This window comes from Thalia democratica, chromosome 4, assembly GCF_965202585.1.
Source record: "Thalia democratica chromosome 4, ktThaDemo2.hap1.1, whole genome shotgun sequence".
Taxonomy (NCBI): domain Eukaryota; kingdom Metazoa; phylum Chordata; class Thaliacea; order Salpida; family Salpidae; genus Thalia; species Thalia democratica.
Genome location: NC_139168.1, coordinates 31,413,471 through 31,431,115, shown reverse-complemented (window position 1 = coordinate 31,431,115; position 17,645 = coordinate 31,413,471). Strand labels below are relative to the sequence as shown.

Sequence of the window (17,645 nt, the reverse complement as noted above, 5' to 3'; positions counted from 1 at the left end):
ATAAAGTACAAATTTAAAACTTGTATAGGTGATATTCTTATCTAAAAATCTTCTTATATTCTACAATATACTTCATGAACCAAATATGGTAGGTAACCTGTCATTGAGATCAGCAACAATCACTCCATTTCTTTTTTTTCTGATCATCTTTTTACTTTCCGCACTCATACGGTCTCTGCATTAGAATTTAATTATCAAATTAACATTAACAATACAGTAAAATATGTTTTTAAGCTGTTATGTATAAAACAAACCAGTCGTTATCAGCTTTATTCATACAATCCACATTATACGAGTTAAAGAACTGTTAAACAACATATAAAGATAGTTTGTTTTTGACAAAGAAGCTAGTCATAAATAAACATACATTATATAATTAAATATATAATATGTCATGTACATGTAAAGAGAGACGTTGCAAATATTGAGCCCAGCTCGTACACTTTATAGCTAAATAGAAGCTTGTAATGATAAAAGAAGTTATTATATTTGTAAGATATCAACAAGCAAGCTTACTTTGCGTAATTTTTCCCCATCGTACAAGCCCCATTCAATTTGAGCTTGACTGAGTGAAACGAAGAGAATTTGAACTCAGGTAAGTTTCCTGGTTTTTTTGAATCCTGAAACACTCTGCCGAACAACTCAATCAACTGGAGCTTTTTGAAAGAGCCCGGCTGGTTTGGCTGGAAAACAACGGAGAACTCCTGGAGTGTATTAGATAATTTGCGATGCATGACACGTCTTTTTAGTCCAAAATTGTTAATAAGTAGTAATGATCAGAAAACAAAAATAGCAAATGTAGATAAACAAATTTAATATTAACAAAAAAATTGCATTCAACAAAAACTGGGTTGAAATGAAAAATAAACTTAAAAACTCAAAACTTATGACAAATAAAATTTATAACAATATCACTCAAGCATAAAAGTATTATACATAAAGGAGCTACATAAAATTTATCCAACTTATCTAATTAGTACTGAGACAAGTATACTCAATCAGGCAATGACAAAAAATTAAAACTGTGCTTTAAAGTTTTGTAATCTGTAAAAGAAGTTTCATCACAGCAAAAAAACTACTATAGAAACAAAGAATAATTATTAGTAGTCAACAAATATTAATGTTTAAAAACAATTGATTAGTAATTTAAACAAGTTTTTAGTTCTGAAACCACCACAAACAGACTGACCTTTTGAGAATTAGGTTTGATGTTAGCCTTCTTGGGAATAATGTTGAATTGCGCCACCTTTTTAAACTTTAAATCCAACGAAAGCACTGGAGATTGGTTAACGAGAGTACATGAAAGAGTGGCACTTTCTCCAAACGTTACCTTTATTACAAGTTTGAACATTTATTCTCTTAAAAACTTAGACACTTTCAAATTAACTCTTAAAGTATTATTTCAATTTGAGACTTTAGTTAATTTATTTTTGAAAATACGAGTTACACTTTTAAACAATAAGAAAAACAACTCGAAGTTGTAATGGATACATAATAAGTCAAATACTTTTGTTAGGAACTAATTTATGAATAACTATTAAAAACCATCAGTAAATTTGTCATTAATCATAATAAATTTTCTTTTAATAGATATAATATTTGTAATAGTAAACATTTAAGAATTGAATACACTAATATAAGATGTGTTTTGAACAAAGTTGATTTTTTAGAAAATTATTTGTACATTAATAATACTGATTTATTCTTTCGTACAGAAACATGGTTAACTCCTGAAGTCAACGATGCCATATTCTGTCCCTCTAACTACAATATAATCCGTAACAATAGGAAAAGTAGGGGTGGAGGTGTTTCTGTCCTTTACAGAAACTCTCTAAAGTATTTATAGTTAAAAAATATTTAATCTTTATTAACAACACAAATTTTGAATACATATGTATAGACATAATTAAAAAAAAAAGACTTTTCTGTGTCTACCTTCCCCCACTGTCTGCAAATTGTGCACTAACTGTTGAAATTTTATTAAATATTTTTTTTCAAATGTTAATTTCTTTATGTTCTTGGGGATTTTAATCTGCCAAACATAGATTGGACAATTCCTGGCGCAGACTTTAGTGAATACCATAAAAGTTTTCTTGATTTTTGCACGGATAATTTTTTAACTCAGGTAATCGAAAGTCCAACTCATAAAAATAGAAACATACTTGGTATCTTAATTTGCAATAATTTTGGTCTAGATAAGACCATATCTCATTAATTAACTTTTCCATTAACAAATACGTGTGACCATAACTTGATTTCATTTAAAATTAAAATTGAAAGTCAAAAAGTTATCAATGTCAAAAAAGATTCATATGACTTTAAAAAGGCAGATTTTGAAATCATCAGTAATTACTTGTCAAAAAATAATTGGACCTCATTATTTAACAAGTCATAAAATCTCCAACTTTTTTATGAACAATTCATCAGCGCAACTCAAACCTCAATTAAACTTTTTACACCACTTTATTCTAAAAATAACAAAAGTAAGAAATATTCATCTCACAGTTAAAAATAATAAAGAGAAAAACTTACTCTGTACAAAAAAAAAGTAAGACAAATAAATCATTTTCTAGATTATAAAAATAAGTCAAAAGAATATCAATTAGCTGTTAAAAAATACAATTTTGAATATGAAGAAAAATTCTGCAAAACCCAAATTTAAAAAAGTTTTATAGTTACGTAAAATCTAAACTTAAATTAAGTACTGCAATATCCCTTTTAGAAGACAATGATAAAGATAAAACATTAACCTCAGATTTTGAAATAGTCTCACATTTTTACAGAAGTTTTCACAAAGTATTTTAAAAAGATGATAACCACCAAAGTTTTAAACTAACTCAAAGTGTAGTAAAATGCAAAGCTTTTTTATATCTTATGAAGACATTAAAAATTCAATTAACCACCTAAAAAATAAAATCATGAGAACCCCAGAAAATATCCCGCCCTATTTTATTAAGTATGCAATTCCATCTATAATTTTTCCATTTTCACTGATTTTCAATTGTTGTATAGAATTAGCTGAAGTACCAAAACAATGGAATATTTCTTTTGTAATTCCAGTCTATAACAAAAGTAACAAACACAACGCGTTAAACTGTAGGCCAATATTTTTAACTAGTGGCTTTTCTCGAATTTTTAAACACACTATATCTATGAAAATTCTAAATCATCTTTTTGACTATATTTTACTATCTGATAAACAATTTGGTTTTGTCCCTAACCGGTCGTAAAACATTGAACTATTAACATGCTTACATTCATGGATAGTTCTTTATTTCAAAAACAAATGTATTAAAATAGTTTACATAGATACAGTAATTCATATTAAAAAAGCTTTCGATTCAGTATCATACAAACGATTATTAAAAATATTGAGTCAGTTTGGACTACATGAGTCCTTAGTGAAGTGGTTCAATAATTTTTTAATTGGTAGATCACAAAGAGTGGTCATTAATAATACGCTGTCAGACCCTTTATCAATATACAGTGGAGTACCACAGAGTGTAATTGGTCCCCTTCTTTTTTTTAATTTACATTAACGACATTAGTTCAAACATTGATATTAAAAGTGATCTGAGTTTACTTGCAGATGATACAAAAATTTTTAGTGCGTCAAATATCTCTTTACAATTTATCTAGATAATATCTACAAATGGCTAGAAACAAAAAAACTCAAATTAAATCCTTAAAAATTTTAAATTCTAACAATTAAGAAAAAAAAACGTTTGACCCGATTGACCTTTTAATCAATAACACTAAGATACCAACAGTTAAAGTTTCAAAGGATTTAGGAATATATCTCTGAAAATTTAAAATGGAACGAACACATAAATTATTTGTATAATATTGCAAAAGTTTCATCCTATCAAATATCAAAAAAACTTTAAACTAATTCAGCTACTAATCTGACAAAACTATTTAAAATTAAAATATACGTTCGTCCTAAGCTAGAATATAATACACAGATTTATTTACCATATTTAAAAAAATTCATTAACAAAATTGAGTCTGTGCAAAAAAAAATTACCTGTTTGATATGTAGTCGTTGTAACATATCCAATAGATCGTATACTGATAGATTTTTTAAACTTGGAATGAAAAATCTAGAATATAGAAGATAGGAATTTGATTTAATTACGCTTTATAGCATCATTTTGGTAATTATAAGATTTTTTCATTCAATTTTTTCAGTTCATAATAAAAATCAGTTAAGAGGAGATAATAGAAAAATAAAATGTAAACACAACTTTAAAAACAGTCAGTGGCAAGGTTCATTTTTTCACAGAGCAAAGACTAGTGGAACAAGTGACCAAAAGACGTTGTATTGTGTGAGATGGTGGAACATTTTCGCCTAAGACTGAAAAGATTTAATTTAAATAGTATAAATGTCAGTAAAACTCAGTAACTTTCTACTAAAACCATACAGAAGAATAAACAAAATATTTATAGTATTTATCCCATCTAAATTCACTAGTGATTTCTTCCTTTTTCTATTTGTAATATTAGTTAGTTTTCTTTTCCTACGCCCCGCTCTAACAGACTATTGATTTACTTTTATTAATTTTGTACAAATGTGTTTGTATGCATTAAGCTGTTGCATTTTATACAAAGCAAACAAGTTTAAACTTATTAATGAGTTTTTTATAATTTTAACTTTGTTTAATGTTTTGTTTACGTATATTTTTTGTAAAATATAAATATTTTTAATTTTTATTTTTCTCATTGTGTGTCCTGTTTAAGTGGCTCAGATTTTGATGCCTGGATCCTACATTGTACAATAAACAATATAATAAATATAATAAGAAAAAAATTCAAAAAAATTTTCTTCAAATAAACTCCAAACAATACCTGATCAAAATTGAAGTTTTTGTCCGGTTTAATTTGTATTGAAACAGGGAGTGCTGTTGCTGTGATTCCCACTTCGAAACTTTTCTTTGCTAGAATGTGTGGTTTGTTATACATAACTGTGCAATTGCATTGAAAAATTTACAAACTACTGTGTAAATTCTTTAAATTATCGATACATGACGGATAAAAGTCAGTTTTTAACCCAGTGTTTCTGAAAGTGCGCACCAGTGCATAGTGGTTTGCATAGAAATAAGTTTTTACTGTGCATATGAATTTAGATGAGAATTTGAAAACGTGTTATATAATTCAAATAGTTAAGAAAAATAACTTATTATTACTTTCATCTTTTTTAATGTATACTTACAAAAAAAGTTAACAGGGGAAAGCTAGTTAAAGAAAAATTTATATTAAACTTTTGGTGTCTACAGATATTTCCTGGGTATTTTGCTATACACGGCTTTTAAAAAATGCTTAGAGCCACTTAAATTACATAATCGTTTTATCTCAAAGTTAAACCAAATACCGTTTGTGTCTTCGAAGCTCTGCTTACTGCTGATAATGTCGAAATTGACGAACAAGGCAAAGTCCTGACGCGGCGGATCCTCATGATTCATCTCCCATCCCAGCTCGGGTCCGTTGAAACGCGGTGAAAATCTGCGAGTTGTAATGAATTTAGTTGTGTCATGCAAGTTGTTTAAATTTTTAATTGAAACGGCTAAAAAAAGTTGATATGATACAATATGATACCAATCAAAATCTGTTTACTCGAATTTTAGCACTACAAAAAAGTATTACGTTTAAGTTATACGCTTTTATTCAAGTTTCTACAAAGCGCTTCCAAATTTCAAAGTGCCAAGCTTAAATTGCAAACCAAAGCTAAACAAACAGCAGTCTTATACACAAAAACAAAATAAACGTTCAAACGCGGTTACTGTTGTAAATCAAAGTATAGTTTGCGAATATCAACCTGAAGTACACGGGGCAAGTTTCGTAGGGTTGCAAGTATCCCTGCTGGGGAAACACCGTGATTAGAGAGGTTAGCTTGTCGTAAGCGCTCCCCCTCAACATGCTTGTTTCCTCGTGCGTTATCAGCGTTGCCGTCGTCAGCGTGAGGTCAGTACCCTGTTGCAAGTTTGTTTGTGAGATTTTCAAAGAGAAAGCGATTAAGTCGCGAAAGAAACCTTCAGTTTTTATGTATTGATAGCAAAAAGAATCAGGTAATAATGTCCCTTTGAAAAATTTTCAACAAATATCTTTGAAATCATATTGCATTAGCACTAAATATCTTGAAACTATCAATTTAGATCTAAAAAAATTTTTAAAACTCAAAAACACTAGCAGTGACTTATTAAACTTATATAGGCTTACCCAAAGAATGTAAACCTAAAACTACTTCAACCTCATATCGAGCAACCAAACTAACGGCTTCTTCACCGGCGACACCCTCATTCAGCACCGCCACCCACTTGACCTTCTCCGGCCCGTCGTTGTACACCCACGCCGCTTCGATGCGGTCCGTGCCGTAGTAGACCGGACCGAAATTTATGCACGGCTCCTCGGTGCTCCTGTCCTCGAAGTTGAGGACCTGCAGCCTCTGGTTGACGATGTTGGCCCGGATGGTTACCGTCTTCTTGCTGCTGCCGTCCAGCGAAATTCTGAAAGAAAAGTTGAACCATTTGTGTTTGTGTATTTATCATTGATAAGAAAGGTAATTTGTATAGCACACTTGTTACAAAACTTATTAAGTCTTAATAAAAAAAAATTTAGTTTGTATATATTCAATGCACACAAATGAGAGCCATTTTTTTTAGACACTATTAAACACGTCTATTGTATTATACTCAGCTTCACAGATAAAATTAGAATAAACTAGGTTTTAGCTGGTTATTTTAACACTCTAGATGTGAAGCAAATTCCATTCTATAACATGGTGTAAATTTTTATGTATTATGTAGTATAGATTGTTATAGTAAAAAAGTATTTTATAACATATAGGTATATGAAAGATTACCACTCATTTTTATAAAAAAACTACAAATTTTCAAATATTTTAAACAATATCTTGACTACCCTTTTTAAATTAAAACTTATAATTAAGGCAATAAAAAAGGCTGTTAAAACTGACTTGAGAATATTTTATAATTAGAAATAATTTAGCTAAAATTAAAAAAAAAAACCAATAAATGATTGCAAATGAAAATGAAAAAAAATTAATACACAGAAAAGTAAAATTTTAATACATGTTTTGTTTAGTATAACTTCTACACAATTCAGCAAAATATAGTCATAATATAATAACTTATTTACTTTAGTTGAAAAAAACTCTATTAACTTACAAGATTAACTTCCAAAACAAAATTTAGACTCTGTTATGACATCAAGTGTTTTATACGAAATAATTGTTAGACAACTTTAAGAAAATATTATAACTTGATAAAACTTTATATATCAAATTTCATTTATACCTTTGAATTTTATGTATTATTTATATCAGTCTTTTTTTTTAATTATATTGAAATGTCATCACAAACTATTATAATATATGTCTGCATACTTTAACGGAAATATAAACTACTCTTTAAGTATATTCTTTTTAATACATTTAAAAAGTTACAACAGTACAAAAAGAGTACAAAAAGATCTTATAACTTTAAGTAAAATAGAACAAACAATTACATGTAAATTACTCTTATACTTTTTTTTATTTTACTAACTTACAGTAAGCCCTTAAAACAGCTCAAACAGTATAAGGCTACAGTTTAAAAACACCAAAAAAAAAGTAATATTTCAAATTATCTTCAATTTAAAGAAAAAATGTGAGTTTAAAAAATAAACAAAATTAAATGCGTTTGAAAATATAGAAATTTTTTGAACCTTGTTTTGATTACATGTTAACAAACTTTTAAGCATTAAATATTTTATAGTATTATTAGTATATACAAAATAATAAACTTTTAACAAAAACTTAATTTTTATTTGAAAGTTTAGAGAAACTTGTAAGATAATTATAAAGATAAGTTTTAGCAAATAACAAACTTTCTCTTTCACATATACGGATCCTTAAATCTATATCAAAAATAAGCTACTCATATTAAAGTAAGTTCTGTCATAAAATTTTTTTTTAAGTATCATTAAAATTTATAAAGACACTCAGACTCTCTTTACTGAATACAAGCTGTTCAAAGATCATAAACTTAACATCAATGCATTAAACAAAGTTAACAAAACTTTTACAGAAACAACAAAATTAACCCAAAATTAATTCTAACACGCTTTAAGTCATTAGAGCACACATTATGGTACCAACTTACAATTTTACAACTTTCACAGATTTATAATATTTTCAAAAAATAAAAAAACAAGACAATGCAAACTGACTCTACTTTTTCTTCAATTTTTGCAAATTTGCCTGTAAACAGCTTCACTTCAAGCTTCAAAGGTTTGTTTGGATGAAGTTTACCACTGATAGGTGTCACTTGCAACTGCTTTGTGCCACTGTATATCACCTTGAACTGGCCCGTTTTGGTGCCAACATTGTTGATTACAAGGTCATTGCTTAGAAAGTGGCTATTGCTAACCACAATACCAAAATCAATTATGTTTTGAACATCTAGCAGTGCTACAGGTGCATATCTGAATATAAAAAATAATTCTTATACCTAGAATATTTTTAGACACATTTCAAGAAAATGCATTTTTAGTAATATTCTAAGCTAAATTATACTGCCTAAAACGATTTAAAAATTAACTCCATTTTTAAGATCATGGTAAAGAAATTGTTAAAAGTAGTTGGAAAAAATATTTTGTCTGAGTATAATAAAAAGTTTTTCAAACTATAGGTTTGAGTAATAATTAAACTTGAAATTAAATTTCTTAAAAAAGAAACATTTGTAGTTTGTGATTTACATTAAAAAAAGTATAGGATTGAGTATTCAAACTTTTATTCACTAGTCAAATAAAAGTTATCATTATTGCAACTATAGTAAAATTTTTATTTAAAACTTTTTGAAACTATGTGTCCAAAATCAAACTAACGCATAAATAGGAACTTCAACAACGTTTGTATCAGTCAGTAGTACCAATCTATCCGCACAATCAATAACTTTATCTGTTTTAAATCTTACTTTAGCAGTAAAACCAAGACCTGGAGCTTGTGGTTCTGTTGGATTGTTAACTTCAAGACTGAAGTTCTGAAAATTTGATTAATTTTTTAATTAAGATAGTGTGTATGTTTAAAATTAAATAAATTTTTAACTATCATTTTACTAGAAAATAAATATTATATATGGATATATAAATAAGGATGTAAATAAAACTGTTTATGTTTTTTTAATTAAAACCTTTCAAATCATAGATAAAAATCTTTGTTTGTTCATAAGTTTGCAAAACTATTTCAAATATTTTTAACAATTTAAAAAGATAGCTACAAAAATTACTTAAATTCAAACAACTCAAGCTTGCCAAAGTATTTTTTGAAATATTTGTCAAATTCTATTCTCAGAATATATTTTAGTTATTTTTGTCATATTTAGAGAATACAATCATGTTATAAAATTTTCAATTTAATAGTATTAGGCTTTGTTTATAAAGTTAAACTTATTTGAAGTTTTTCTGTAACTACTTTGTACAGCTTATCAAATTTCAAATAAGTTCTTAAGAGACAAGGGAACATAATTGGATAATTTAATATATCATATAGCGATCACAAAAAAATATGAAAAATAATAATAACTTGTTTTAAGTAAACATACAGATTTGTATAATCTTTTTTAAACTATTATTGTAAATCTTTAGTAAGTTTTACTAAGATAAAACTATTTGAAAGAAATCCTTTTTTACAAAATTTGTCTTTTATAGAAATTCCTTTCAACATATTTTGAATTTTTATATTCTGGCTTTCAAGTTGTAAAAGCTATGTATTTTTTCATAATTTAATCTTAAAGAGTTTTAACTAAGGTACATGATGCTTTTTACAGATTTTGAAAATTCAATTTTTTTGAGATATAGCAGGTCAAAGTTGTAGGCAACAATAGGTTCCTTATGGGAGGGGCAAACTAAATCGGCTAATAACTAGAGATCACTAAAATTCTATCTTCTCCTACGTTTTTTGAAATAAATACCTCAAACTTTCAGGAAATGTTCCTGCAATATTTCAAAATTTCTGCAGAAAAGAACTCTTTTTAGAGATATAAAATAAAAATTTTATGACAAAAACAAAAATCAAAAAAACTGTTTTTTTTTACAAATTTTATTTTCTAATTTTTTCAATTTCTTTCTGACAGAATTTTCTAAATATTGCAAGGAACATTTCTTGTAAGTTTGAGGTACTTATCTCAAAAAATGTAGGAGAAGATAGACTTTTAGTGAAATAGTATTTTTTTTGTTGCTTTAGTTTGCCCCTCCCATAAGGAGCCTATTGTAGCCTCCAATTTCAACCAGTATCTTAAAAAAATAGTTTTCAAAATATGTAAAAAGCATCATGTGGCTTAGTTACTCTTTAAAATAAGATTAAATTGTGAACAAAGTGATTTTCCCCCCTCCCATATGCCCTTTATAATCTTTATTTTACAGTTTAATCTAAAGCAAAATTGATAATTAACTATTTTTAATTAGATTAAGAGCTTATTTTATGTAAAAATTTTTACAATTGAGTATATCTTTTTAAGAAAATTTATATATCTTAAAGTAAAAAAGGCTGATACAAACTATTAAAGGTATTAGGGGACCACTTTGTTTTTTATAAGGCTTTATTTTAGCTATCTAATGATTTGTACAGATTCACAAATTTCAAGTATTTTTTTAAAATATAAGACATCAAAGTTAATCACTTTATAAGTTCTTTATTAGAACACAAACTAAAACATTTTTTTTTTTTAATTTAACAAAATGGAACTTATATGATTCATATTGTTAATACTTTTCTCCAAAATTTTGTTTTGTAATATTTGTAAAATTCAAATTTGTAAACAATCAATTTTAACCTATTCATGATCTTTTTCTGAAAAGTTTAGGTTTCTATCTCAATTACAAAAACAAGGTAAAATTTTTGTTTTTTTTTAAATTAAAAAAATGAGATTTATATGTTTGTATAGGAAACTTTAACAAAACTGACTATATCTCAAAATTTAATTAAAGTTTTTATGTTCTATAAAAGGTGACTTAAAGGTCATACTTTAAGCTTTTGTATAAGACTGTTTTTGAATTTTATGTAATAAAAATATCTTAACTCAGCATTTTGCCATTGTCTAATTAAGTTAATTAAGTTAAAACTATTTGAAAACGTTTATTGCAAGGGGTGGAGTTTGAGATAGATGTTTTTTTACCATAAAAAAAAAGTTTAAAAATTACAGTAGGTAACTTAAATAAAACATTTTCAAATAGTTTTATTTGAATTTCCTAATTTTAAAACTTATAAATATGCAATATTTAAAATATATATGGACTTACCTCTGATAAAGGACCTTGAAGTTTAATTCTTTTGTTATGATTATCTACATTTAAAATTTTGACAGCTATTTCATAACTTTCATTTTTCTTAATATCTAAAAACTCTATAACAGGAGGAATTACACGTACACCCCCGACATCACCTTCCATTCTATCAATTGAGTTATTGGAAATTAATTACACTGTTTTCATATTTAGTTAGTAAATTGTTTAAACATGTGAAAACTTAGCTGTATTTTCACTAAAAAGTATCTATAGTAACTTTTAAATGTTTATGACTTTTGAGTGAAATGTAGTAAAGAGATCAAGGCTAAAAGTGAAGTAAAATTTGTTATTTTTAGTTTTTACCAAGAATGTTTTGAGTTTGAAAGTTTATAGCATAATTATGTGAGTAAAATAATTATTAAATTAAGCACATTTATAGCGTGCAAAACGTGTTTTAAAATTTTTTTAATCATGAAAACTATTGTTTATTTTAATGTTGTTTAATCGCATTTAGTTTCTTTCGGAAATCACAAATTGGTGTCTAATTTTATTTTTAACGATTAATCTTAAATGTTTGTTTTTATATCTGTTAAAGCTTATAAGAAAAAGAAAAAATTCTAGTATTTTTTTCGTCGTTTCATAGTAAAAAAAATTTTCTATTTTACAAAGAAAAAAATAATAATTCTATTAATTGTACATCGTTTTACCCGTTTTAGTTAACAATAAATATCTAACATTAGCTCGAGGTTTTCCCAGCTAAACTAAAATATAAATTTATAAAAAAAAGATAAAGATTTTAAGATTATTACTATATTCCAGGGACGTAGCTAGCTCAAAAAAAGTTACGAATCTACAAAAATTAAAACATCTGACATGACGGCAGATAACGTCCTAGCGGGAACACAGCAACTTAGACTACCTCTAATGTTATTGAATTTAATCTGAAACTATGCAGTTATGTTAATACATCAAAAATGCAATGTTGAAGTACGAGTGATAACTGATCAGAAGGCAATTTATTTTACTCCACACCCTTTATGACTCTTTACATCATGACACTTATATAACCCAGAAAACATTTATTAAAATTAAGTATAAAAAAACACAATTTAACTCAAAAACATTAAAAAATTAAACATTTAACGTAGTCAATAGTAAAAACAAGTTATGCAAATTTTTGTAACATAAAGTTGTATGATTTTGATTTTTGAAGCTACAGTTTCAAAAGCATCAATTTTGCATTGTAGCTTTTTGACAAAACAAAGCTTTAACGCGCTAAATGTTACAATTTGGATGTATTTAATTCGTTCAATTTTTTTACGACACTAAAAATGCTAAAGAGTACATATATGTCAAAATTATCTCTCAGGAGTGCATAACTAAGTTTAAATGAATACTTTATGCTAAGAAAGCAGAGTCTTATTAAGCTGAAATAAAAGCAAGTTTTTTCGTAATAAGTATATGTTTCTGTAGATTTGCAGAAACGTACCAAGCCACGTGCCTGCTATATTCTAACACATTTAACAAAAAACAATATTAAGTTAATCATTTAGTCACTATTAACGTACATTTTAATATAATATTCTGTTTTACAAGTTTCTAAACATCTTATAAGGGTAAATAACATATATAAGAACAAATTTACTAAAGAAGGTAACATGATTACTCAAATTTTAAGTTTAAGATTTGTAGGGACCATTTAAAATAAATTATTAAAAAAAAACAGTCTAGATTCGAACCAATTAAGATTATGATAATGAAGAATCATTATAAAGTTTTATTTCAGAATTTATTAAAGTAGCCTTTTTTAGATTTAAGTATATATTTACTTTATGTAAAAATGTTAAACTTAATATAAAACTAGCTGAAACTTTATTTAATACAAAAACATTAAAAACGAAATTACACTTATGTATTGTTGTATTATAGTAATAAAATTGTAAAGATATTAGTGTAATATTTCGATCAGTAAAAAATTTAAAATTTCGGAAATTTAGTTTTAAGAATTTTAAGGTACTCTTATTCAAACATAAATAAAACCTTATTAAAAGTAAAACTATTGTACTAATATTTATTTAGTGATAAATAAAAACTACATTTACTTTATTTTTAAAAACTTTTTTATATAATTTTTTAAGATTTTGTAACCTACCCTTGCTTTTATACATTAAAAACGTATTGTAGCTAACTTTTACAATTTTTTTATGCTTAACTTTGTTTTATTTATTTTTATTACCGCTGTATACTGTTTTTTGGCTTTTTTATGTCTGAATAGCAATTGTTCAGCGAATCTTCAACACTCAATAGGCACTAAATTTAAACAAAAATTACTGTGTAAACTGTATCTCCTCATTCGCTTTTATCAAAAGTATTAATATTAATGTACTATTGTCATTAGTGACCTACTGAATCCGGCCGGATCCTAAAATTAAAAAAAGATCCGTAAAAAAAGAAAAGTACTGCGTCACTTTAACAGAGGGTGACACTTTAGCACGGAAAGACACTTTAGCATAGAGAGAAAATTGAGAACGGCGTCTCTTTAACACGGAGTGCCATTTTAGAACGGAGTGCCACTTTAGAACAGATCGATATTTTCTAAAATAATTTATTTTGCAACTTTTTTTAATGCTTAAACAATGTTTATACTTATATGTTCGAAAATATAAAATGAACTATGCAACATGTAAAATAAAACCTAACATGCTTTAAATGAGCTACAAGTTAAAGATTTAGTTAAAACTAAAGTAAAACAAAATTGACAAGCTTTATTAACTTTTTTTACTATACTATTTTAAATGAGAATATTTCGAAACTTTTATTTTAAAGTTTTCGACATAAATCTATTTTTATAAAGCTGGCATTCTATACAAGCTCTAGAATACTTAAAACTTTTTAAAAGGCTTAAATTAATTTTGATAAGGTGTAACTTAAAACGTAAATTTTAAATAAAAGCTGATATATATAAAGGTTGAAAACCTAATATTTAACTTTTAAAATACATATAACTTCGAATATTATAATATATAAAGATTTTAAGTTTTTTTAATTTCTTAATGCATGCATCTCGCAACTTTATATTATGTTATCTATGTGTTATAATAATTATATATAGACTACTACAAGGGTAAATAAACTTAATTCAACAATTTTTCTACCCTTTAGCTTTTATGTTAATTTTATTGTTTTGAAACTTTTAGAAACAGCTTAACTTAAAGAAAAACTTTATTTATAACTTTCCTAAGACAATACTTTCAAGAGCTTTAAAACTAATTTTCACATTTATTTGTTTGTTTGTTATGTTAATAGTTATAAATTAATTAAACATTATATAAATAGATATTTTGAAAGATTTCAAGTTATTCCGTGCAAAAATATCACTCCATGCTAAAGTGACACTCCGTACTAAAGTGTCGTTGTGCTGAAGTGACACTCCGTGCTAAAGTGTTACTTTGTGCTAAAGTGTCACTCTGTGCTAAAGCGATGCTGTGCTTTTCTGACACCAACCCCATTTTGCCAGGTTTGCAAGAAGGTATGTTCCGGTACCACCATCTTCTGTTTATTCTGAAAGGTTATTTTCAAACGAACAAAATCGAAATCGATTGTTTCCAAAAACCGGCGAAATACTTTTATCTCTTCATCACAATTTGAAAAAAACAAGAATAGGTTTTTTTGTAGCTTAACTTCTTTGGTATGAGTAAATGTTATTTACTTAGTTATTTACTTTTATGTATGTAAGAAGTTGCTATAAAAGTTATTGTTCATCTTATAGTTCGAACTTTTGCAAATAAAAGTATAATGTAAAGCTTATCATAAAAAATAAAGCTCGTTTGTTTTTTAAGCATTGCAGAGTTTAGTTTGTTTTTCTTTTACGTCATACAAGGTAAAAAATTTAAGTTTAGTCGTATAAGTAGCTTAAAAATTTTTCTAGTGATCAAATAAAGTATTTAGACAAAAACATTGTGTTTTTTTATCAAAATGTTTCTATCAAATAATTTTTACTCATTAATGGTATTATAATAATTAAGTTTCACAAGTTTGTTCTCTATTGAAACTACATAAAACTTAACACATTTAGGATCCGAATCCGGCTGGATCTTAAATTAAAAAAAAGAGGTCCGGATCTGGATTTAGCCGTATCTTAATGTGAAAAAACATATTTGGATCCGGATCCGGCTGGATCTAAAATAGTGGATCCAGTAGATCACTAGTCTTCATAAGTTTAAAGCTAGTAAAACAGCAGAGTTCAAAGTTTAAACGAAATAATTCGCTGAATATTTTGATTAACTGATTTTCAAAGCTTACATATAGTTCATTTTACTTTGTTCTTAAAAAGATTTTTAAATTGATAAACTATCACAAGTTTGACTAAAAAGGACTAATTAAACTTGTTAGGAAACTTCAAAAAAATATTTTCAAGTAATTTAATATTAGAAAAAACTTATTTAAGCTTTTGCACATGGTTAAGATTTTTAAAGAAAGAGTTAAATGTCTCTAAGGTTCAATTCATTAAAATGTTTGAAGTTAATAATTTCCTTTTAGTGCTAAGTCGGAATAACATAAAAATTATTTCATAATTTTTTCTACACAAATCTATAAAATGTATTTTACTATAAACCAGGGACGTAGCTTGGTAGGTTTCTGCAAATCTACAGAAACGTATACTTATGTGCGAAAAAACTTGATTTTATTTCAGCTTGAAAAGACTCTGCTGCCTTTACTTTCAGTATTCATTTATACTTAATTTTGCACTCCTGAGAGATAATTTTGACATATATGTACTCTTTAGCAATTTTAGTGTCGTAAAAAAATTGAACGAATTAAATACATCCAAATTGTAACATTTAGGCCTTAGGGCAGGGTTTCCCAAACTTTTTTGCTAATGGCCCCCTTTAAAGAGTTTGAAAAAGTAATGGCCCCCTTCAACATATAGATTACTCATAAACTTCGATAAAATACACATAAGACCTTTTTTTTTTTTTTGCTTTTCATCTGGAACTCAAGAATATCTAGTGTAAGTTTCAAGTTATGGCCTCATGGCCCCCCTGCGGCTCCTTTACTGCTCATGGCCCCCCCTCTTCCCCCTTTGCTGCTCATGGCCCCCTGAGTATCTGTCATGGCCCCCTTCGGGGCCACTTGGCCCACTTTGGGAATCCCTGCCTTAGGGCGTTAAAGCTTTGTTTTGTCAAAAAGCTGCAATGCAAAATTGATTCTAAAGGAAGCTGTAGCTTCAAAAATCAAAATCATACAATTTTATGTTACAAAAATTTGCATAACTTGTTGTTACTATTGACTACGTTAAATGTTTGATTTTTAAAACAGTATAAGTGTTTTTGAGTTAAATGGTGATTTTTTATACTTATTTTTTAATGAAGGGTAGGACTTTTTAACTTTTTATGGGTAGTTTTAAGTATTGGGTACTTTTAATTGCCTCAATTTTGCAAAAAAAAAAGTACCCAATATTTTGATGATGTCATTAACTTTACTTTGGGAAGTTATTAAGGTTAAACTTTGTAAAAAAATAAACTTGCTGTCTAGGCCTATGATAAATTCACTTTGTTTAGTTTTCTAAATATAAAAATAATTGTATCTGAAATAAAATAATACTAAACATTTCACTATGTTAACAAAATTAAGGAAATATAACTTTCAACCTTGATATTTTTTGTGTAAGTTACAATTTTAAATTCAACCACAAATTAAGCTATTGACTTTGAAAATTTTTCTTTTATAGATTTTTGATGACCTTAAGTTATCATATTTTATAAAAATTTCATTATTTTACATGTAAAAGTAGTTTAAAAGTTACAGATTTTTTGATGATTTTTTTTTAAACACTAGATTTTTTCAAATTTTTTAATTTCAAAAGTTCAAGTTTTTTCCAGTTTTTGTTTAAACTGTCAAGTTCCTGGATTCCAGGTGTTTTGACAACCCTACTCAAATTTTAAGGAAGTATTACTTTCAATATTTAAAAAATAGTAAAAGATGACAATTAAAAGCTATTGTACTCCCTATTCTAATGTTTTATATCAAAAATTTGCTTTGGTATAAAAAATCTGTATAAAGATACTTGTAGTTTAGATTAAATTTCATAAAGTGACATCAACTTGTAATAAAAGTGATCTACACCCTCCCTGTACCAAAGGTGGCTCTTAAAGTTTTTTTGAAACTTCTTTCAATTTTTCAAAATTTAATATATATTTTTTTAAATTCAAGTCTTATTTACTTTTCTAGACAAAATAAGTGATCAGAATTTCAAGTCATTCTAGGATTTTATATAACATTCCAAGATTCCCATAAGCATTTAGGTTTGATGGCCACCCTGTTAACTTTATTTCAAACTATAAAAAGGTAGCTTTTATTGAAGT

The 17,645-nt window shown here is 26.8% G+C and overlaps 1 protein-coding gene across 1 annotated transcript in view; it reads right to left on the bottom strand.

Moving 5' to 3' along the window:
* Positions 1–11,478, bottom strand: part of LOC145833249 (cilia- and flagella-associated protein 47-like) — a 43,548-nt gene extending 32,070 nt beyond the window's left edge. The window contains exons 1-10 of the mRNA XM_082940442.1: positions 11,296–11,478; positions 8,884–9,038; positions 8,227–8,481; positions 6,272–6,503; positions 5,816–5,970; positions 5,372–5,502; positions 4,849–4,937; positions 1,190–1,330; positions 517–704; positions 98–175 (exon numbers count right to left, since the gene is read on the bottom strand). Coding sequence (XP_082796568.1) covers positions 98–175; positions 517–704; positions 1,190–1,330; positions 4,849–4,937; positions 5,372–5,502; positions 5,816–5,970; positions 6,272–6,503; positions 8,227–8,481; positions 8,884–9,038; positions 11,296–11,445 — 1,574 coding nt within the window. The 5' untranslated portion in view covers positions 11,446–11,478. The remainder of the gene's footprint in view (positions 1–97; positions 176–516; positions 705–1,189; positions 1,331–4,848; positions 4,938–5,371; positions 5,503–5,815; positions 5,971–6,271; positions 6,504–8,226; positions 8,482–8,883; positions 9,039–11,295) is intronic.
* Positions 11,479–17,645: the final 6,167 nt, after the last annotated feature.